This window comes from Thamnophis elegans, chromosome 3 (assembly GCF_009769535.1).
Source record: "Thamnophis elegans isolate rThaEle1 chromosome 3, rThaEle1.pri, whole genome shotgun sequence".
Taxonomy (NCBI): Eukaryota; Metazoa; Chordata; class Lepidosauria; order Squamata; family Colubridae; genus Thamnophis; species Thamnophis elegans.
Window position 1 is genome coordinate 37,927,460 of NC_045543.1, and position 24,924 is coordinate 37,952,383.

The window sequence follows — 24,924 nt, forward strand, 5'->3', positions numbered from 1 at the left end:
AGATGTGCTGAGTTCCAATCTGCACATTTACTATGGGGTACAAATCTCCAAGTTCGATTTCTTCTGTTTCCCATTTCCAACCCCATCTGTGGACGGCTGCTTTCACAACAGGAGGACATCGAGAAGGGTGGATTCAATGCCAGCTTGGGAACTAAAATAATCATTCATGGTTTCAGGTACAAATATTCAAAAGTGAACATATGCTCTCTACGTTATGTGTAATGGTATGTGGGGATATGTTGGAAGAGAGGAGCAGCATATGCTTATGCTAAATGTCATTGTCAGGAAGAGAATTCTGTTGGAATTCACCTTGTTTTCTTTCCAATTTCTCCCTTCTACATACCTTTCTATGAAACTATATGCCCATCATAGTTGGACCATTCTTTGTAGCTACATATGCCATTCTTGTGACCTTTTGCCTGCAGCTTCCCCTCACACTGAAAGCATATCTAGCTTTCCATTATTCTCTCTGGGTCCTGGAAACTTCCCTTCCCCACCCTTATCTTTTGCACATCTCTTCCCTCAACCTCCCTCATCCTGTAGCAGGGAAGAAGAATCTGAGTTGAAAGATATTTGGATTCAGTGCAGAAGAGGCAGGCTGAAATATTTCATTTGCTGAAAAAGATACCTAGTTACTGGCCATTTTGAGGAATGACCGGATGGTGTTCGTGCAGCTCATCTTCTTCATCTGCATTCATTTCATCTGCAGTTTCCACTCACCAGTCAGCCGTTCTGACATGTTTATGGACACAGAGGGATAATTTTGTATGACTAATGAGAAGCAGAAATTGCTACATCTGAAGATGGTGGGAGAGTTCTGGAATGGAGACGGTTCCTCACAAAAAAGGAGAAGAGATTAAAACATTTGCATTTCTTTTTTTCTGCATTTTTTTAATTTTTATTAAACTAACAACACACACAAAAATAATCATCTTACATTACATCTTGTAGAAAGTGTGTCAATTGGGTACAATTAGCTTTTGTGCATCTCTTCCACAGTCATTACTTACATTCATATCAAATGTCAAAGTTCTTAATCTTACTTTCAACATATCATAGTTCTCATTTGACTGAAATTGTTTTAGTGTCCTTTTGCCTAGAATAATCCATAGCTAAAAACACAATCATCTAATGGCATTTCATTAATTATTACAAAGTCATCCAATAGCCTTAAACCTTTATAACATATTCTAAACAAAAATTAGTTGACAAAGTTTCTAAGCCCTTTTTCCCCCCCAAGCCACTCTTTACAATTTGTGTCCAGGTTCCTTTTGTTATGGTAGTACACACACACACACACACACACACACACACCTCATTAACTGCATCCCTTATCCTTATCATTCCATTGTTAGTTGTTATAATTAATATTGGTTAACAAAAAATCCTTTACTGTTTATATCTATTTTCTTCTCATCAAACAACATATGTATACTTTGTTGCCCTTATCAATATATTTATATAACATAACAATCTATAAGTTACTAAATTACTACTTACTAATTATAAAACTTAGTTAATTTTTTGTTACCTACTTTAATATTACACCTTTATAACATATTCAAAGTAAGAATTAATTAATTAAATTTCTAAACCTTTCCCCCCCAAATCATTGTTTGCAATTTATATCCAAATTCCTTATGTTAACTAGTGCATGCATATATATATACTAAGTAGTAATTTAGTAACTTATAGATTGTTATGTTATATATAAATATATACATATTTATACATACATATATATATATATATATATATATATATATATATATATATATATATATATATATATATATATATATATAATTAACTATATCTCTTATCATTAGTTAACAACATTTCTAAGTCTTTTTTTCCAAGTCACTCTTTACAATTTATATCCAAATTTCTTATATTAAACCAGTACATATATATGTCGTTAACTATATCTCTTGTCATTTCATTATTATTGTTATCATTAATATTTGTTAACAAAATCATTTATTACTTATATCCAGCTTCCTCATCTCCAGCCAACATAGAAATATACCTTGTTACCATTATCAACTATTTATTTAAGCAAGCAATCTAAAAATTACTAAATTCCTACTTACTAGTCATCAAACTTAGCTATTATTATTTTTTTATTATCAATTTTCATATATCAACCTGTGTCCTTCCAGAAGGCATGTAGTCTTATTTCTTTTGCCATTTGTAGAGTTAATCTTCTGTTTATTTCCTTGGTAAAGTTTTTATGGACATCTCTCCTCCCCTTGTTGTCTGTTGGATCTCTCAGATAATCTCGGCACCCTTTTGCTACTTTAATTGATTTATCTTTAATTATCAATCCTGCTTCTGATAAAAATTTTCTCTTTAAAACCATCATTTTCTCTTTTTTTTCTTTTGTGTCTTGAAAATTGGGGTAGAGCTCTGGACCATCGAATTCCCCTCTCCATTCTCCCATTTTTTTGCTTTCAACCACTTTCACTTCAGAAATAAAATCATTAGTTTTCTTATCTTTGTATTCATTTTTCTCTTCAGTTTTTGGAGCTCCATCTCCCTCATTTTTTTCTGATATAAACTCTATCTTCTTGTCAATTCTCCAAGTTACCTCCAAGAACTTTTGAATTACAGAAACAAATGCGTAGTTTCAAAAAAAAAATACCCTCTAGCTTCTAGTCTCTGAGTAGCAGAATTCAATTATTTTCCTTCACTCTCTTATTTCAGATTTAAGAGGGACAACGTTCCTAAATGGAGTTTAATAGCAAATAATAAACGATTTTTGGTAGAGAGGGAGATTTTGATCCTTAAGTTGAAAAAAAAGCAGGAAAGAGCCAAAGAAAAAAAGAAGAGGGGAGAGAGAAAAAAAAATTGTGAGGAGCACAATCAACAAAGTGTACTTACGAAAAGAAAAGCATACTAACCAAACAATCCAATGAAGATCAATTCTGCTGCTAAGTTCTTATGCTTAAGGATTTAATTTAGCATAAAAAAGAAATTCTTTTGGGCATTTTTTTTTCCAAAACAGAAAGGATTCACCAGATGATCACACTTTCTCTTTCCGTTTCCTTCCGTTCCTTAGCCATCAGCCTAGGCTGCCTTTTGTCGTCAGCTTGAAGTCCTTTCCTTTTATCAATCAGAGACTTGTGTTGTCCCTGAATCAGCAAGACGTGGTCTTCCTGTTCACCATCTCTTCAGGATGGTTTAGGTCTGATTGGACCCCCAGTGGCAAAAATATCAGCTGCAGTCTCAGAACATCGAGACCACATGTCCGTACTGTAGGGACATTGGCTCCTCCTCCAACATTTGCATTTCCTGTTGATAGGTGACAGAAGGAATGATGGATAGAGATGCATGAAATAAATGGAAATTCTGATTGATGGGAAAAATAGAAATGGAAGGAGGAACACCTAACACTTCCAGACCCATAAGAGGAAGAGAAGAAGAATATAGAAAATGATGTTCTGCAAGAGATGAATGAAATGTAGTCAGGAAGGAGCCAGTGGTTCCTAGGCTAGAGAGAGCTTTTATGTCAACACAAAGCACACAGGTGCCTTCCAAAACCATCAAGAAAACAGCAAGGTATCCAGTGAATAGTGAAAGAGGAAGAAAAAATGCTAGAATGTTGATCTTGACTTCTGTATACTGCAGTGGACAAATCTCTGTATAGAGTATATGGCTTCATTATTATCTAGTAAAGAGACAATTTTTGGTTATTAAAATGCTTTTGAATAAACCAGATTTTGAAAAAGAACTTACATTTCTAGGAAGCTTGAGATATCTGCTATGAACGGAGCTTGAGCCATTAGCTTTACTGTATATTGAGAGTTTCATGATTTGTTGGATTTTAAACCTTGCAGATTAGGCTTCAGTTTCTTTATAAATGGAGATACCCTCACAAATTATCTTGCTTGTATTTCTCTTTAGGGCACTGGGCACCAAACCGTCATGGATAAAGCCCCTGATTCAAGCCTTCCTAGAGGTAGCCGAAGTCAATGTGATTGCTGTAGACTGGGTGCAGGGAGCCACAGCAGCCTATCCTACTGCAGTAGAAAATGTTATGAAATTGGGACTGGAAATTTCTAGTTTTATCCGCAAGTTACTGGTAAGTAGAACTTCCTAAAAAAGTACTGAATCCAATGTTGCTCAAGTATCAATCAGAATACTCATGTCGCAAATATAACTATTTAGGGACGCCAGACTTTTTATAGATAGCTGCTGGTAGCATTAGCAAATGTGCCTTTTTCAGTGGCATCTATTAGTAATATAAATGACTTCATGATGTTAATGTGCATGGGCTTTTTTTCCTATTTCCACTTAACCACAGTACAAGGTTCCCCTCTCCCTCCAAGTCAGGCTGCTAAACCACCAAAGCGACAAAGTTTGGGGACTGCTATTTTAAAAGAAAAAAACACTTTTCCTGTTGATAGGTGACAGAAGGAATGATGGATAGAGATGCATGAAATAAATGGAAATTCTGACTGATGGGAAAAATAGAAATGGAAGGAGGAATACCTAACACTTTTAAAAGTGTGATAATAAATGCTCAAACAAAAACAATACCACAAAAAAAGAAAAACAAGAGACTCCAGATGAAACCAGCATGGTTGCATGAAAAGTTCTCATTGTCTCTCTCTCTCTCTTTTTTATTTTTTCATTTTCATAACATATAGCCACATGTATACTGTTACATAACCAACATTAGATTATATTATTAACTGTTTACATCAATTCGTCTTACCATCAACTCCAAAAAACAATTATTGGCTCTTCTGCTCTCCATACACCATATTTGTACGTTATTCATCACTTTCTTCTCCCTCTCTCCTCCTCCTCCCTACTTTCTCCCCTCTGTCGTCCTTTTCTTCTCTACTTCCCCTTCCTCTTTCCTTCTCCTCTCTCCCCTTTCCACTCCTTCTTTCTCTCCTCCTCTTCCACCTGCCCTCTTTCCTCTCCCTCTCTTCTTCCCTTACCCCTCTCCTCTACTTCACACTCTTCATCTCATTTACTTGCTGTATTTCAGCCTCTGAGCAAGCTCCATTTTATATTGATGGTATTTATAATTCCTTTTCAATATACATATTTAATTTTAACATAACTTTCTCTTTCTTTTTTAAAAGAGAAAAAAAGTAATATATATATATTAATTGTATTTTTAACCACCACCACCCCCAGCCTATTTTTGGGTGAGATGTAGACATGGTTACAATTCCCAGCTATTCTCATCATTATATTTATATAATTATGTGTCCTTACATGCCCCAAATTTATGATTCTGTCTTTGTAATCTCAATAATTTCCCATTGTAGGTATATTTCATGTTCCCTCTCCATTTTTCCATATCTTGGCTTAGGTTACCCTTAATTGTCTTTAAATAAATCACACATTGCTGTTCAATGTTCATTACAATTCCCTTAATCTACTATATAGAATAACAAGCGGTACATACCTCACTTTGTTCAACATCTTAGGAGTTATATATATATATATATATATATATATATATATATATATATATATATATATATATATATATATATATATATATATATATATATATATATATATATATATATATATATCCATGTTACATATATTTTAACCCATACTTAATTGTCCTTCCATTGTCATATTCAATCAATTAGCAACTCAGTTTAATTATCATGTATAAAAGTGAATCACATACCTCTGCTTTACATTCTCCCCATAACAGTTTCATATTTGCCCCTATTCCATATATTTTAATCTTTATTTAATTATCTTTCCATTATCATATTCAATCAGTTAGCAACTCAATTTTATTATCATGTATAGGAGTAAACCACATCAGCTTTATATTTCCCCATATAACAGTTTCTAATTATCTGATATTTCCCTAGTAAGTCTTTTGTCCCACTTCTCTATTCCTGTCTTCTCCCTTTTCTTTGTTTTGACATGTCCATCCACTTCAATTTTCCCCAAGCCACTGTCAAACCCAGTGAAATATTTTGTATTTCCCTTTGTTGGGGCATAGCCCCCCCTCTACAGTTTTCCCTATGCCACTATCAACCTCAATAAAATCTTTTATCTGTTTTTTATTTCCTTTTGTTGGGATACATTCCCCTTTTCAATTTTCAATTTTCCCTATACCACTGTCAAAACCAATGAACTTTTTTTTTATTTTCCACTGTTTCTACCCCTTCATTATCCCTCCCCCTTCTTCTTTCACTTCTTGCTTTTCTGAGTTCAAAATTCTATTTAGACTCGATTTTAATGATTTATGCATATTTTTTTATAATTTCATATAGTTCTTCAAATTCCCACCTTTTCATAATGTCCAGTTCCAGAGTTACAGTTAGTTATACAGTTCTTATTTCAGAGTTCTTGTCCACTTTAAATTTGGCTAGCTCAACTGATGTGGAGAGGAAGAAAGACGGGAGCCATCTTAATCTTTTGTTCTTCCTTAATGTCCAGTTCCAAAATTGTCTGTTCTTATTTAAAAATTCTGGTCCACCTTAAATTTAGCTAATTCAGCTAATGTAAAAAGGAAGAGAAGTGGGAGCCATCTTGATCTTTTGCAGGGAGAAAAATCATATTTTCCCAGTTCTTGATTTTATTATTTTTTCCCTTATTACCTTCCACCTCTCATTGGATATAGTTGCTCAAAATATATTAATTGGAATAAACTTGCATACGGCCAAATTCCGGTGTGTTTCTCTTCACCTCCTGCTTTTCCAAATTCTGATTTATGGCAATTGGTTTATTAAATTTTCCTGCTCAGGGTTTCACATTCCACTTGCCGCATAGGCAAGATCAGGTTATCAGTGAGAAAATATTGCTTTTTTCTTGAATTTTTTCCCTTGTTACATTCCACCTCTCATTAATTGGAATTGCTTGAGATATGTATGTTAGAAGAAATTTGAACAGAGCAAATCTACTTGTATGTTTTGATTTTCATTTCAACCTCCTAATCTCTCTTAAAAACATAGTCTTTTCAAATTCAAGACCAAATTTAGAGTTTGTATTTGAGTGGGTTTGTCACTTATCTACTTTCTCCTTTTCTGTCCAGATTTCTGTCCACATGCGTTTCAACCAAATGGCTCTTTTTGGTCTAGTGGTTCAACCCTCCATTTTTCCCCTTCTTTCTTTCTTTTTGCCAAAATCAAAATCTGTCCATTAATATAATTTATACTCTCAAGGTTCTTTGTCTTTTCCAAGTTCTGATTTATGACTGTGAGTTAATTAGATCTTCTTACTGGACTTTTATCCCATCCTGGATGCTCCTGTTCAGTTGCTTTGGCTGGAAGCCAGCTTCTTGTGCAGCCATGTTGCCATGCTGTCACCTCGACTCTGATTCAGAGGGCAAATCTCCGATCTACAAGGGACCTGTTGCACTCCCTCTGGGTCTGATGAGACGCTGCCCCTTCTTCACCCCCTCCCCCAGGGGGGTTCTGATCCAAAAAGGATCTCGGAATTGGTTTGTCAGACAGAGTTCATGTGAGACTCTTCAGAGCTCACACCTCCCTTGTCTATCCGGGTGGAGAACTTCCAATCGAATCCCCGCATGAAACGTTTTCTGACAAACTGAGAGACAAAAAGGAAAAGTATGAAAAGGTGAAAGCAGGTCATGTAACTAGACTAGAGTATCAGCAAATAGCCTGAATCTTCAAGAGCAGTCAGGAAGCCTTAGCTCGGACTTTCTACAAATATAAAAAATAACTGAAAAAAAGTTTCGTTCAGTAAATAAGAAGAAAAAAGAAGAAAACCAAAGAAATTATCAGTCCACTTATGGGAGAAGATGTCAAGCAGGGCCTTCTTTGCAATTATCTTCATGCAAAAATGAAAAAATAGTCTGACCTATCAGAAGCAGCACCGTGGGAGAAAAAACAAGAATGCAGATCAATATAGGCAAGATATTGGCAAGAGAACATCAACTCACTTTAAATGAGTTCAAATCTCTGGGACTAGATGAGGGGTGGGTTTCAAAACTTTTACTATTTATTTTGTGGGCATGGCTTGTCAGTCATGTGACTTGGTGGGCATGGCCAACTTGATGTCAATCACCAGGAGATGTCATGGATTGGGTAAAATGTGGTGAAGCTCACTTAACAATGCTCTTGCTTAGCAACCAAAATGTTGGGCTCAATTGTAGTCATAAGTCAAGGACTATTTCTGCCTTCCTCTGCATGGCAGTCTTGTCCTAGTAAACTCCTCCTTTCTGGCAATTTTCTTCTCTGTTAGAGGCACCAAAATAATCCAGACAATGTAAGGTTTCCTGCTGCAGTAGGAGATTGGACTAGATGACCTCAGAGTAGCCTTGTGGCCCTAAATTGCTGTGCTGTTTTTCTTTCTTTCTTTCTTTCTTTCTTTCTTTCTCTTTCTCTTTCTTTTTCTTTTTCTTTTTCTTTTTCTTTCTCCCTTCCCTCTGTGGGAAGCAACCCCTCCCGTCCCCCAAATAACTGCTGAATGTCAATTTGCAAACCTCCTTCCGAGCAGTTTTCAATTTAAAGCAGGACTCCAAAGTTTGCAGCTTTAAGACTTGTTGACTTCAACTCCCAGAATTCCACAGCCAGGCATGCTCAGTTCTGATTTAAAGTGACAGCATTTGTTTTTCTCCTTTGCTGAATCTCCCAGCTGAAAAGTCAGTTTTCTCCCTGCTTGCTTTCTTTTTCTTTCTCTTTCTTTATCCCTTCCCTTCCTTCCTCCCCCCTCTCTTATTTTTTAAAGCTTTTTTCCTCTTGCTTGAACCAGCAGCGGAAAAAAACTTTTAAAAAAAGCTTCTCACGAAGCTTCTGACAGGAGAACAGGTTCGGGGATGTGGCCAAGCCATCATTACTACCAGTCCTATCAGGTACGCCAGATTTTCACCACCTCTTCTGGCATACCGGACTGTACAGAAAGGAACCCACCAGGGGTGGATTTCATTTTTTTTACTTCCTATTCTGTGGGTGTGGCTTGTTTGGTGGGTATGGCTTGATGGTCATATGACAGTAGGCATGGCTTGTTGGTTATGACTGGGCAGGCATGGCTTCATGGTCATGTAACTGGATGGTTTTGCTTAGCAAAATTTTGGGCTCAATTGTGGTCCTAGGTCAAGAACTATCTCTGCCTTCCTCTGCATGGCAGCCTTGTCCTAGTAAACTCCTTCTCCTTTCACTTAAGAATGAGCAGCAATGTGCTGCACCTGCCAGAAAAGTCAATGCAGTCCTGGGCTGCATCACAGAGGAATAGCATCAAGATCACGAAAAGTTATAGTCTCACCCCATACTGCATTAGTGAGGCACACTTGGGATACTGCATCCATCCAGTTCTGGACACCATGATACAAAAAAGATGCTGAAGCCCCAGAACAGGGGTGTCAAAGTACTTTTTGTTGAGGGCCGCATCAGGGTGGTGTTTGACCTTGGGGGGAATGGCCAAGGTGGGCATGGCCAACTTGACGTTACTCGTGTCAGGGCGCCTGTGGTGGCCTCAGCACTCTGTCAGTGAAAACAGAGTTCAGGGGCATGCACAGCCTCAACTAGCTCTGTTTTCTGCTGCGATGGCCTCCTGTAGCCTTCTGCCAACAAAAACGGAGCTCAGGGGCCATGTGCTGTGGTGCACAGTCCACCCGAGCTCTGTTTTGCTGGCAGAGGCACCACGGGCTGGTCCTTCACTGTTTCCAGGACAGCCCTGAGGACCAGGCCTAAGCATCCAGTGGGCCGGATCTGGCCTGCAGGCCTTGAGTTTGACACCCCTGTCCTAGAAAGAGAAGATTGACAAAGATAATAAAGGGTGTGGAGCAATATGATCAATGGGTAAGGGAATTAGGTATGTTTAACCTAATGAAGAAAAGCTTAGAAGGGAGACATGATAACAGTCTCCCAATACTTAAGAGGCAGTCACAGACATGAAGGGTTTGACTTATTCTCCAAAAGACTTGAAGGTAGGATAAAACCCAATAGGTAGAAACTTATTAGAGAAAGATCCAACTGGAGCTAAGGAGGGATTTTTTCTTATCAGTGAGAGCAATTAATCAATGGAAAAGCTTGTTTCTGGGAATCGTGGATGCTCCATCACTGGAAGTTTTCAAGAACAACCATTTGTCCAGGATGGAATAAGAACTCCTGCCTTGGGGAGTGGGTTGGACTAGAAGATCTCCAAAGTCCCTTCCAGCCTTATGAGTCTATGATTCTATATCCTCTGGAGCACACAAGTACACAAAGGTAGCACCTGCATTACCTTGTGATTATATGACTATGAAAAGACACATTTTGTTTAAAGAAATCCAGGCAAGTATCACACATATATATATTTACCTTCAAATGATACATATTTAAAAAACAATATTTCTGCAATCATGTTTCTGATTATTGCCTTGCAGATTAACCCTGTCCAGTTTCCCTTTGTCATACAACATAAAATGAACTACCCTTACTTCCTCTGCATTTTGTTTGTACTCTGTTCATAATAAATTTAAAAAGTATTGTTGCGACTAACATAAAGTCCTATTGCAATAAGCTGTATATGCAACTCTAATTTTAGAGTTACCTTCATTTTGCTTTTTCCCTTTTCCATCTAAGCAAAGTAGTCCAGAGAAAAACAAGAACCAATTGATTAGATGTTGGGGGATTTATCTGTATGTTTTCAGGGCATTTAGAAGAAAAAGTTCTAATTATTCTTCTCTCCAACCTTCAGGCTATGGGGGCGCCAGAGTCATCCATCCATCTTATTGGGGTGAGCCTTGGAGCACACGTTGGAGGCCTGGTGGGCCAATTCTATGAAGGCCACCTTGGAAGAATTACTGGTAAGGAAAGCAAGGTGAAAATAAGTTACCATGGTTTATGACATTTTTCTTAATATACTGCTATTTGATGAGTTCTTAATTTAGCTCTTAACTAATATTTTGAGGCGCAATGGTTCAGTGAGCTATAATGTTATAAATGGCTAGAGGATAGATGTAAAACTACTGTATAAGAAGTATGCAATATTTACAATAGTATGACAATACTGTATATATTTGTAAATATTATTACAATCTAAATGATAATATAATATATAATAGTGAATTTGAAAGGGCTCTTCTCCTAACTTAAGAAAGTGAAGACTCTTGAAACGGAGTATTTCAAAAGGAACTTTTTATTAAGTAGAATGGCAGCCATTGAATTCAAAGCAACATCTGAATCCTCTTAGGCAATGCAAGTAGAATTAAAGCAATAAAGACTCCTCCCATTAGTTAGAATCCAAATTTTAGCCAATACACAAGTGTGAAGATGTTTCCTTTATCAACTGTCCTGAGAGCCTAATAAACATACATTCCCATGGCTATCTTCCGTTAGACATTAAAGTGAAACGTCCCACATGGCCATCATAAATATTCTGTCAGGCATGCCTCCTTCAATATCCAAGGAAAACCTCAACTCCATGTTAATAGAAATAAAGTGCTTTTACTAGATATGAAGTGAAAACAGAAAAAGGAAAGCAAGATCTGAGCCAGAAAGGCGGGAACATATACATATCAAACGTTTACCCAGCACCCTCCCCCTAATTCCCCAACCCAGTGTCCAATCTGCAACTCCCTAAGATGTCATGTGGGGTGCACCTTCAAACAGCCTCATCAAGTTGGTATGCGAAACGGTTGGCCTTGACCAAGTCCAAACATCAGCCACCAGCATGCACAGAAGATGGTGAGAACAAGAATCCTCCAGTACAATATAATTCCCTTCCCCAATACCATGCCCCCCCCCCGTTCCTAAGGCAGCCGATAACAAGCAAGCGTAGCAAGCAAATCAGAGGCTGACACATTCCCCCAAAAGGTGAGGGGATCTCAAGGAGCTTCGCTGCCAGGAAACCAGTTGTAAAATGTCAGTTGTCACAGGCACTGCTAATATAGCGACTCCAAGCCCCCCCCAATTGAATGGCAGGATCACTTTTAGGGATCTGACAGAACTATAGAAATAGAACTTATGTAAATATAAATGATATGAATGATACCAATACAGAAATTCTATAATGAGTGGAAATTTGTGCTTTGTTTTTTAATGTTTAAATACATTTAATAAAAAATATTTTTTTAAAAAAGAGATTGCTGATAGCCTCAGTTTGAGACCCAAGCTCCATGTGACAGAGTGAGCTCCTGTTCCTTGTCCCAACTCCTGCCCACCTATCTGCGATTTCTCCCTGGATCGCCCATGAAGCCAATGATGAAAGAAGACTCAGAGGCAGGTCTCTCTCGGGATGGGCCGACACGGAATAGAATCCGGAGGCCTCTTTTATTGAGCATACACAAGGAAAGGGTGGATTCACATGGTCTATGTGGACCAATCATGGTTGTACAAGTCTATGGTATATGGTAACTCATTTACTTCCATGTAGACCTAAAGAATGCCCATAGTCAATAAATCTTTTACCAGCATGCAAACTTCTAATCCTTCAACGCTTATAATTAAGAGTCTGTGATTGCTGATCTATTTAGTGTTTAGAGGTAAACAGTTTGTTTTAAACAGTTTGTTTTACTGATAGAGGTAAACAGTTTGTTTTACTGATCTAATTAATGCCATGGTTAATCATTACTGCTGTTGTATACGTGTTCCGACACAGCTATGCATTGCAACACCTATCAGTTCGAAAGCATGCAAATGAGAGTAGATAAATAAGTACCACAGAAAACCTGCATTAGGCTCCAAGCTGGTTCTGAACTAAGGTCCTGCAATAACTTTTTTTTCCAAAATAAAGAGATTGTGCATATTTATATATTACATAACTAATGTCATATTGATTTTGTTCCTTTTAGATTTTTCAATGTATTGTCCCATCTTGCTCTATAGTTTTGTTCAACCTTCTGTTAAGCTATCATGCTGACAAAACAACTACCGTATATACTCGAGTATAGGCCGACCCGAATATAAGCCGAGGCACCTAATTTTACCACAAAAAACTGGAAAAGTTATTGACTCGAGTATAAGCCTAGGGTGGGAAATGCAGCAGCTACCGGTAAATTTCAAAAATAAAAATAGATACCAATAATGTTTTTGAATATTTATTTCAAAGAAAAACAGTAAACTAGCGGTGTATTCAATGAAATACTTCACTCACCTCATGATGCTGATGTCCCGCTGTGATGATGATGTCCCGTGCAGCCGCGGGAGCGATGTCCCGCCTCCTATGACACACGGCACAGTGATTCCTATCATTGGATCACTGTACCAGAGGAGGTGGGACATCGCTATGTGGCTGCTTGCCATAACAAGGAGGAGGTGGGACATCGTTGCAGAGCGGCAGGAGGGGGAGGAAGGGGAATCGTAAGACAGCCCTGCATTACATTAGAACGTGAGGAGGGGGGATGGTGCGGTGCGCGCTGCGCGGCAAACTGACACAGAGGGAGGGGAAACTCACAGGGGCACTGGGCCATTCACGAGTGTCACCCAGCGGCATGGCCCCGCCCCTTTTTCTCCTCCATTTCGGGCAAATTTTTCACTGACTCGAGTATAAGCCGAGGCGGCTTTTTTCAGCCCAAAAAGTGGGCTGAAAAACTAGGCTTATACTCGAGTATATACAGTAGTTGGTTTTGCAAAAGATTTAAACTGTACCCAATAATTATAGATGCAGAGGTTTAGCAATAGTATTGAATAAAGCTCCTATAAATAAGGGGCTTTTAAAAAAACATTTTATTCAAAGAAATGTTTTCATTGTGATTTGAGCTGATTCCTAATCTCATCTGTCAAAGCTTTTTTTCAAACAAAATAATAGTAATAGCAACATGGAAAGAATGATGATGATGATGATGATGATGATGATGATGATGATGATGATGATGATGATGATTGAAGAATTTACTTTTGTTTTTGTTTCTTATGAAAAATGCCACAAGTTCAATTCAGTTTCAACAATTCAGGCCCTGCCTTCTGAATCACATATGGTCCATTCCAGGTGACCTTTTACCACACGATCACTTGCTGTCCTCCACATTCACCCAATGAAAAGTGTAACTGGTTGCCACTTATTGTTCATCATGTTTCAGCTCTTGATCCGGCGGGGCCAAAATACACAAGAGCCAGCCCTGAGGAGCGTCTGGATCCTGGGGATGCTCTCTTTGTAGAAGCCATTCACACAGATTCAGATAGTAAGCTAATGACCTGCTTTCCAATCATATTTCAGTTTTATTTCTTTTTAAAGACAATAACATTTCAGGTATATTCATTTCTAAAATTGTTTTTGTATCCTTCTTGTTGACTATTAATTTCCACTTTTTAAGGTGTGGTAATAATTGTAAATAATAGATGCTGTTTGTCTGTTATAGCTACACTATCTCATCTTACTTCTTCTGATGGGGTGACTTTGGGTTTATGGACCAACAATTCCAGGGTAGTTCTGTACTACCTTGAGCTCTGAATGGGGTTGAACTCTGTCTCTCAGAAATGGTATGCAATCTGGGCAGCCTCCTGCTCCTTCTGAAGCAGCAGCTGATTTTGTGACCCAAAGGGCTTTTTTTTACAATTACATTTTGGGTGTTAATTGTGAGCATTCCAGAATTGGGAATTCTTGCTCATAGTCACTCATCCCCTAGTCACCTGCTTAGATAATTGTCAATGCTGTACAAATAGAATGCCTTGAAAAGCATTTTAAATATAAAGCTGGTATACAATGTAATGGTCTGGACTGTGATGGGATATCTGGTTACCCATTGGTGACCTTACTGCTTTCAAACTGCACTTGTTGCCAATCAGCATCTGGTCCACTAAGGATCCAGATCTTCTCTTCTATGCATCTGCTCATCTACTCAAATCAAAGAGTGTCACACGTTTTCTAAGTCCTGTCTGTCTAGGGATGCCATCTGATAGGACCTTGGAAACAAACATTCTCAATTGCTGCTCCTACCTTTAGAACATTCTCCCTATAGACATCCACTCTATTCTTTGTCTCTTGGATTTCAGAACAGTTATGACCTCACTATTGTATCTGTCCCAAAAGGAAGGAATTTTGCAATTGTTGGGGTGACATGGCACACAAATGGGGTCCATCCAATCCCCCCCCCCATCACTGTGATACTATTGGGATTTTTTTAGCTTTTAAAAAAAACTGCAGTCTGTCAAAGTTCAAACTTCTTCATAATGCATTTTGCAATTTGCAATTAAAGTTAATCAGTAACTAGAATATTTTACACAGTTCAGTTGCATGCATATTTTGTGTGTTTCAACAGCTGGTTTTCTTTTATTTGCATGGCCAATAATTGGAACAGAATTAGATGAAATATTCTGGAAAAAAAATATTTTGTGAAGAGAACTGTTTCGTGCCTATAGGTTTCTACATATGTGTGACCAGTGCTTCCAGTTACAGCTTTGCTATAGATAACTATCATTTTAAAAGCAATTCTAACATAGATTTTTTTCTAGATTTTGGTATTCGAATACCCGTGGGGCACATTGATTACTATCTTAATGGAGGGAAAGATCAACCTGGATGTCCCCGTTTCATATTATCTGGTAATAATGGTTATTTGAAGCTGCTTTTCTGTCAAAGCAATGTACAGTAAATATAATCTCATTAGGAATATCTGCATCAATAAATGGGGATTAATAGGAGGTTGCCAGCAAGGTTCAGTAAGGGAATTTAAGAGGAATTCTCTGATAAGTTTTCCCTTTGAGGGTTTTTTCCACTTTCTATCAAACCACAGCACAAACTGAGCAGGCAGCAGTCTCTTGTTTTCTGTGGAGTTCCCATGTCTATGAGATTCTACCGGTATTAAGTAGTTTCCAATAGTCAAAGCAGCTTTTTCTCCCTTCTTCTAATAGTGTTTAAGGACAGTCTCAAAGTATATACAATTTGTTAGACTTTGTCACTCGTTATTTTGGAACGAATACAGAAGGCTGCAAAAACTGCAGAGGCAATCAGAGTAGCTATCAATATTGGGGATATTAAAAGCCAAGCTTCTACAATATTCTATTGACTCAAGGATAAGTGGTAAGCAATTCAGCAGTGGGAAAAGGCCCTTAGTCAAGAATTTGTAGTTAAATTTGGAAAACTGCTTGTGGCCTGGCCAGCCTCACGATTTATTTGTAGAAAATGCAAGAGCATTTGGACAGTGGTCATTTGAGCTGGACTATACAGACTATCTTTTTGGTATATGTTAATTTGTATACCAGAAATGTATACATTAATTTGGATTCCTGTACTGAGTAGACTGGTGAACTCAATAGTCTATTCAGTGTTTCTCACCTTCAGCAATTGTAATATGTATGGACTTCAACTGCCAGAATTCTTCAGCCAGCATGTTGGCAATTGAAGTCCACACATCTTTAAGTTGCTGAGGTTGAGAAACAGTAGCTTCATAATCAAAGTGGTTTGACAATTAGCAAAGAAAATTTTGTGCATAGGATAATAGGATAAAATAGTTTCAATTTCTACTTGTGCTTTAAAATCCCAGCAAACCAAAAACAAAAAATGTATTTTATGTAAGCTGTAAATGATTTATTTGCTATTCTGTTAGATATAATGGAAATTTCTAGTTAAAGCATAAGAACAAATCAGTTAAAGCTGTATTTAATCCATTAATTGAACTCTTCCTCAGAACTGGTTTAAAAGCTTGTCATCTTTTTGAATTAGAAATCTATTTCTCTTAACTTTATATTTTAGCTTTTCATTTCACTTTTTTAACCAAAATGATTTAGATTTTTTTAAAAAAATGATTAGAAAACCACTGAGTTAATCTTTGGTTTTTGGTTTTTTAAAGGCAAGGAAAGGGACATTCGTCCAATTTGGACCATTTTGAGCCATGGTGGCGCAGTGGTTAGAATGTGGTGCTGCAGGCTACTTCTGCTGACTGCCAGCTGCCTGCAATTTGACAGTTCAAATCTCACCAGGCTCAAGGTTGACTCAGCCTTCCATCCTTCTGAGGTCTGTAAAATGAGGACCCAGATTGTTGGGGGCAATATACTGACTCTGCAAATCGCTTAGAGAGGGCTGAAAAGCACTGTAAAGCGGTATATAAGTCTAAGTGCTATTGCTATTACTATTTTTAAAGAAAAGATTGCTATAGAAAAGATTGTATATTTGATGTCCAGGTTAAGGCATCAGGCCAGAAACTCTGAGAACATATGGCTCAGAACTAATGGATGACTTTGGGTCAGTCATTCTCTCTCAGCCCTAAAAAAACAGGCAATTTCCATTTTGGAAAAACCTTGCCATGTAAACTGTAGGGATTAGCAATCAAGACAAGTCAAAATCGCCAACAACCCCACTTCCCTATTGACAGGGCATTTCTTACTTTTTATTGCTTTTCAATTGTTATGCCAATTAAAACTTTTTTTAAAAAATAGTGAAACTGTAATCAGATTTATATTTTAATGGCTAACAAAGACATTAAAAATAATGAGAAATGGCATCAGCCACCAAAATTATGACTAATCTGTAGCTTCATACATTCTCTTCCCCTTTCTAGGCTACCAGTACGTGATCTGTGACCATCTGAGGGCTGTGCATTTCTACATCAGTGTCTTGAAAGATCCCTGCCCAGTGATGGCTTTCCCTTGTTCCAGTTATAAGGATTTCTTAGCTGGTCACTGTTTAGATTGCTCCAATCCTTTCTTGTTCTCCTGTCCCACAATTGGTATGTTACCTCTGCAGTGATCTCATAATCTAAACTTTGAGAATTTGGGATGTGAGTGGAGTTAGGATATGGCAGGTCTTTCATCTTCTGAGAGATGTGCTTCCCATTAGATGACAAATGAAACCAAGTTGGGGACATAATATTTTATTGAAAGTTCTGTCAAAGCTAAAACTTGCCTGCCCCAAATTTAAACAATTCTAAAATGTAAGTTATTAAAATGTTTTATTCCAATTCCGTCAGACTTTGCTCTTTATTTTCCAAGTATTCAGACAGTAAATCTACATTTACAAGAAAGCAATTTTGTTCCCGTTCCCAAATTTATTTTTAAAAAAGGAACAGAAAAAGGAAGAATGAAATATCCATATTTACATCAGAAAGGGGAAGAGAAAGAGCAGGAACCAGTTGTTGTATTGAGGAACTCAGTCCAATCCTAAGTCAAGATTCTTAGAGTATTTCTACAGTAGCAAATTTTGGAACTGATTTTTTGCTGTCACAACAGGAAAAGCTGCTAAGACTTGTTCTCACCCTCTTGCCTATCCCCTGCCTGTCAATGACATGACAGTTACACATCAAGCCTGCAGAAAACATGGTCTGGAATTGAGAAGAGCATAATGTAGATGGCAATTAAAATAGAGTAGTCAGGCTGCCTATTGTGTTTAAAAAAATTATTTATTTATTATTTATTTGTCTTGTATGCCGCCCACTCCCGGAGGACTCCGGGCGGCTCACAAAAGACAACATATTAAAAACAAAATCCAACATTCACAATTTCCGTGGAGGTAGATGCTTCTCAGCCACCCCCCCCCCCCCCCCAGCCTGCTGGAACAGCCAGGACTTGGTGGCTTTGCGGAAGGCCTGGAGGGTAGTAAGGGTCCGGATCTCAATAGGGAGCTCGTTCCAGAGTGCCGGAGCTGCAACGGAGAAGGCTCTCCCCCGGGGAGTCGCCAGCCGACATTGGCTGGCAGATGGAATCCGGAGGAGACCTAACCTGTGCGATCTAATTGGTCTGAGAGAGGTAATCGGCAGGAGGCGGTCTCTCTCAAAAATGAGCGTATCTTATAAGACATTTTCTTACTTGCACTGAACTCCAGTACAAATATGCCAGAGCAGCATTTATTTATGTTTTTGCTAACATCTCATGACATTGTCTTCATCTCAGAGTGTCTACTATATAGGCATGCTCAAAAATTCAAGACATCAGCTACAAGGGTGTGTTTGAAGCTCTAATGTGCAATACACCTAAAAATCAGATGGAGCTAATCTTACAAGCTGAGTCTTAGTTGAGATTCTAACTTTAAGCATAACTTAACAAAAACGTCTTCAGTGGTAATATCAACATTTTTTCCAAATTAAGAGTGGGCTTGTAAAAAGGAGACTAGTAAAAACATACTGTTCCCCATTTTCAGCCTTAACATTCCCAACCATCTATACAATGGCCTGAAAACATCCCTTTTCAGATTTGGCAGGGTGGGGAGTTAAAAGATAGAAATGGAAATGGTCTGTTTTCCAAAGGCCTCTGTTCCCATTGTCATAATTCTCTCATTTCTGAAACTGTCTCCCCAAGTTTGGTCCCTGCTGTTTTCTAGTTATTTCACCACATCCTCAAAAAGGTTCCTGAAACTCTTTGAAAGGTCTGGAGCCTGCAGTTTGACCCACAGTGCCCAAATATTGCTTGCACAGATGGAAGAGAAATATTGTGTGTGTGGCTTCTTGAGTCAGTGCTATAGCTGGCATAATTATAGCTGGATAAGAGGGATTTCACCTGATTCACAAACATCTGGATTTTTCCTCTTCATACCTAATTTTGCTATTTAAATGAAAAGTGAGACCTACAAAATCTCAAATTTGATACCGATATTAACTGCATGTTTACTCTTTACTTATGCACCAGAGAATTCAATTTTCTTCTGTATTATAATGTTGATTTAGGACTTTTGGACAATGGAGGACTCAACATGAAAATGTTACCTAGAGAGGCTAAAGTTTACTTGGCTACAGCTGCATCAGCACCATACTGTGGTGAGTACCCATATTTTTCAGAGTATAAGACACACTGGAGTATAAGATGCACCAAAGTTTTGAAGAGTTAAATGTTTTAAAAAAGAGATTGCACCCTGCAAACCTCCCCAAAACAGTCCGTTTTTCGCAAAAATGGGCCCATTTGTTTTCAAAAAAGGGCATGAATAACCTTTAGGAGGCTTGTAGAGTGCTCCTGGGGGGGGTGAGAGGGCCAAAAATGAGTAAAAAATGGGCTCATTTTTTGCAAAAACGGGACAGTTTTGGGCAAAAAAGGGGGCATGGATAGTCTTTAGGAGGCTTATGGAGTGCTCCTGGGGGCTGGGGGGGGAGGGCAAAATTGAGCAAAAAATGGCTCATTTTTTGTTCATATCTGCCCTCCCCAGCTCCCAGGAGTTCTCCGAAAGCCTCCTAAAAGCTATGCATGGCCATTTTGGTGAAGGGTGGTGGTGGTCGGGAGGCAAAAAATGCTATATTCAGTGTATAAGATGCACCCAGATTTTCAGCCTCTTTTTGAGGGAAAAAGGTGTGTCTTATACTCCAAAAAATACGATAATTGAAAATTGAAAACTTTCTTGTTAATATCAGAGGACAATAATTTAGAGTTCAGAACCAATGACACTGATAGTTTTCAAATGTAAAATGAATACACAGTATAGACAACCTTCCTCTTGATTTTGTAGTAAAAGTTCTGTTTTAAAGTTCTCCTCACTGAGATTCAGTTGTTTACACCTGTCTCTATTGGAAAAGATCTAAGTAGCTACAATACTAACCTATATGTTCAAATGAGGAACAGAGACAAGACCACATCTGGGAGAAAACTAACATTTCATTTAGGATGGTACAATTTGTTAATGGTCTGGCTGAATTCATTGTCTTTGAGATATAAGGAGAATAACAAGGAGTCCAATCTTATTCCTACAGTATCTTTAAAAAAAAGCCAGGAGGATCTAGATGAATTGATACCTGAGAAGATTCTAGAATAAGCTTATAATGTTTTAATTAACTATTTGTGGCGTATGACTCAACAGCTCACAGATAATATTGCCTATGTTCTCCCATAATAAAAAGTACTATAGATCAATTTTTAAATTTATTTTAATGGATTGACTGGTGAGTGGGGAGGTATTCTTGCATGAGTTTACAAAGAACCTAGCAACAATTTTCTTTTTAATAATGGAGGTTAATTATGTTTAATGCTTTCTGCTGAGAATGTGTTTTCTGTGTTGCTTAGTACACCATACACTTGTGGAGTTCCACTTGCAACAGAGGAGAACTTCAGATACCAATATTGGGATAACCTTTCTCACTAGCAACTCCTCAGCTAGCACCAGCTTCATCATGTGAGTAATAATGGACAGTTCCAATGTCCTCTTTTGTTCCTTTCAGTTTGCACAATCATCCAATAGGCAGCCTAAACTTAACTAGCCAAAATGGGCATGAGCTGTCAGACTTGCTGAATCGGTTGTGTGTCAAATCTAACTCCCTCCTGACTCCGAATATGTGGTGCATGTTTGCTTGTTTTAAGCTTCTCTTGGATTCAGTCTGCTGCAGGATAATATAAAACTAACCTAGCCTGTCTTCACTTTGGACAAGCATTATAAATATGTACCCCGACTGACTAAAATTTGGGTGTGGTGTAACACTTTCCTTCTTCTAGCCCACTCTCATCCCATATTTTATTTTGCACAGCATATATTGGCAATCTTTTTTTCAGAAAAAAAAATCATCTTAGTTGGCAGAAATGATTTCTGGAACATACCCTAACACCACTCACTAACACTTATTTAATTAGGATTGTGCCATGGGTGTTTCCACATAATATTTATAATAGCAATACAGCTAGATACCTTTGTATTTGAAGTATGTAGATTTGCGGTGTTAGTCCATGAAGACATGTGCAATTGTGCAGTTGCAGAATTTTCTGTACTATTTCACTAAATGTTCAAAATTAGGGTTTACTGAAGTCTCAGAAAATTATTACTTTGATTGCTTGTGTAATTAATGGAGCCACATCAACTTTCTTTACTATCAGCTTCTTAATTGTGCAGCTAAATGAATAACCAAGAAAAATGCTAAGTGCAATCTTATATATACATTATATGCACACAGATAGTGTTGAATTTACAGCACAGAGAGAGTTGGCCAGATGCTGCCAGATGTTGAAGCAAAGCTAAGCAAACAACTGCAGTTATTTAGGAATGCTGATTTTGCTTTTCCTGCAGTGCTTGAGTCTTCCCAAGATGTTTTTCTTTCCTCTTGTACTTCAACTAATATGTACAAAATAAAGTTGTTGCAGAGAGCATAGAATTTTGGACCCTCATGGAAAATGGCCTGGCTCTCATTAAGAGTGATTCAGAGCTCACTCTGCAGCTTGACTATAGCTCTTCCCTACACTGTATTTATATTTTTACAAAAAGTCAATAAAACTTGGGTTCCTCCTCTCACACTTTATATCCTATTGGGCTTTGTAGACCCAAGCAACAAATGCTGGGCAAAGGCTTGCTGATTCATTCCGCTCCACTCTGCCAGATAGAAAGTGTGATGTTGCAGCATCGTCACAAGTTTTGGAAGAGGAACAAAGATGAACCACCTATTGTTGGGCACTTTTGTACTGCACCTCTACCCGTGGATAAAAAGTAAGCAAGGAATCCTTTTTTCCAGCAAGAAACGTATTCAGTGATTCTTTGTTTGAATTGTAATTTATTTGGGGATAAGTTAATTAAGATGCACTTGAAGCATTTTCCTTTTTTACTAGTCTATATATTTATTTTAAAATATATGAGATTGGAACTCTGGTTGCTTTTATATTAAACAGTCTCAGAGGCACTGGCCAACTCCAAGCAGCACCATTTCTTTAGTTCATCTTTTTTGAAAGCAGTGGTAAAATCATTTTTGCTTGTGCCAACTGTAAACTGGCATAATATTTGCTTGACATGACCTCAGTCCTTATCTCATCACCGTAACTATTGCCAAGCAGTAGCATTTGTATTTGTTGCATGCAGGAGAAATTAAGAAAAGGGCTTAGGGATTTCCTCAGTTTCCTTTCCACCCATGAAATGTCACCAGCTAGCATTAAAATATTCACCACTTGTTCTCCTTAACATGAGTTGGTGGTGGGGCCGGAGCAGTGGTGGGTTCCGGCAGCCACTACGCCGGTTTGCTCAGGGATGCGCTGCATACGCGCATGCACAGTACAATGAAAATTGCTATGCGCAGAAGCCAAAAACAAGATGGTGGCGCCTATGGCACTGCTGGAGAACTGGTTCAGGGCTTTGGCAGGCCTGGGTCGCTGCTGGTTCCAGCGACCCACACCGCCAAGCTACTACTGGTTTGGCCGAACCAGTCCGAACCAGTAGGAACCCACCACTGGGCTGGGGTGAAAGGCAAGAACAAGCAAAACTGCCACAATTTGTTCCTTGCCTAATTTAAGGTTCTTCAAGTATGAATAGTGAATCAGATGAAATCAGTCTCAATAGAAGAGGAACCAAACTTAAAATTAAGGACTAACCCAAATTGATTCATCTCCATTTCTTCATGTTACCGCTGGTAAAGTTGGTTGAAACCGTCATTCTTTCTTTGAGAAATTCCAAAGGCAATTTAGAAAATGAAAATTGATGAAGCCATTAAGGAGCAATATTCCAGGAGCCTTGGTTGTTGTTTTTTTCCCAGTGTATCCTTATCTTCTTACCTTTTACTTTTCTTGATGTGCCTTTTCCCATGCAGCTGAAATAATTTAAGCTTTGAGAAGCTGCTAACACGTATTAGATCAACGTGTCCTTTTACACGAGAAACATAAAGAGTGACATTTGGGAGATAAATAGATTGGAAGAACTAAGTACTTAAGAACTAAGTCCAGGTGCTTAATGCATCTATTTTGCATATAGCCAAAAACTCCAAACTTATCCTAATCACATGCTCCGGAGGCGCTTTAGTGAGCAAGGGCTGTTGTTTATAAGGAGAAAGTTGCTAACCTCTGTTATAGAAGATAACACATTTTAGCAAAGATAGCCCAGGACTGAAAGCCTACCTCTACCACCAACACAAAAAAGTCTTCTGAAAAAAGAAATTATTAAAAATAATGTCATAGTGCAGAAAATTATCTGCTATTAATTCAGAAAGGCAGGCTGAAGAACTGGAATTACAATTCTTATTGTAAATTATTATTGTCGCATGGCAACTTACCAAAAATGCATTAAAAGCTTAGTAGTATCCTTTAACTTTATTCTGTTCTTTCTTCAGTAAGAAGATGATGTGCTTGCCACAAGTACTGACAATTACAAGCCATAACCCCCTTCTTCAGAACCTCAACATTGGGTGTGATTAGCACAGTGTTTGCTTATGGACACAGATATTAAAACAGGGCTGTAACTTTGAAGGTAGATATTTTAAAATCAAATCTGCGGTGTTGAATTTTTTAAATGTGTTTTCTGTCACAGAATATTCGCTTCATTTTAACTGCTAATAATTTAAGCCTGTTTTTAGTAAAATTTAACTAGCTTTATAACTATGATGAAAATAATTACAATGTACATAAAATGGAACAGCACCTAATTGAACAGGACCTATTACTAATAAATCTGGAATGAAAATAAGTAGATACTGCCAGAAAATGTACATGGTGCTAATTGTTTGAAGTTCTCCCTGTATATTACTATTCCTTGTAAATGCAGTTCTCCATTTAAAAGGAAACAAATGGCATGTTTGCCCGATGTACTTTCAGGAGTGGAAGGCCATTATCAAGAAAGGGGACATTTCATGAATTTCTCTTCTACTGCTTATCTCCATTAGCATATTCAACTCAGTTTTCTGACCCACTAGATGAAGACTTTAGAAGAGAAACATTTTCCATTTATATCGCAAGTAGTATTTTGCAGTAAATGTAAGCAAAATTCTACCCTTAGCATAAAATCTTTGCTCAGGACAACTGGCATGTTAAAAACATAAAGAATTTCTGGGTCATGTTACCTAATTCAAAACAGGAAAAGCATAGAAGATTGACATACACGTTTGGTCTGATCTTCACTTCTGTGGGAGAGTATCCATAACATCTTCCTTCTGCTTCAGCAAAATCATCCCATGTTAAAACAAAGACAGTAACAGTATCAGGACTGGTTACCAAACTTGGCATCACTATTTTAATTTTATTTTGCAAATATCTTTTTTTGTGGGTTTTAAAAGCAACACCTCCAAACTGTTAACAGTAGAAGCTTTGCCTTTCATTAATCATGTATAAAATAAAGTTTTGATTTAACTTTCCATTCACTTGGGCTTCCTAGTGTCACTTTGTTAATCTTTTCATCATACCAGTGCTTCCCGAATAGAACATGATGTCACTGGGGACAATGCTATTGAAAAGCAACTTC

The 24,924-nt window shown here is 37.8% G+C and overlaps 1 protein-coding gene across 1 annotated transcript; it reads left to right on the forward strand.

Annotated features, from left to right (window-relative positions):
• On the forward strand, window positions 1-24,823 carry PLA1A (phospholipase A1 member A; the record flags this gene model as incomplete). Its single annotated transcript, XM_032213403.1, has 10 exons — window positions 1-176; window positions 3,907-4,084; window positions 10,636-10,744; window positions 13,958-14,059; window positions 15,330-15,419; window positions 17,375-17,542; window positions 19,472-19,561; window positions 20,793-20,901; window positions 22,033-22,197; window positions 23,801-24,823. Coding segments are annotated over 10 exons (1,272 nt in total), but the record flags the coding sequence as incomplete, so codon positions are not given.
• Window positions 24,824-24,924: the final 101 nt, after the last annotated feature.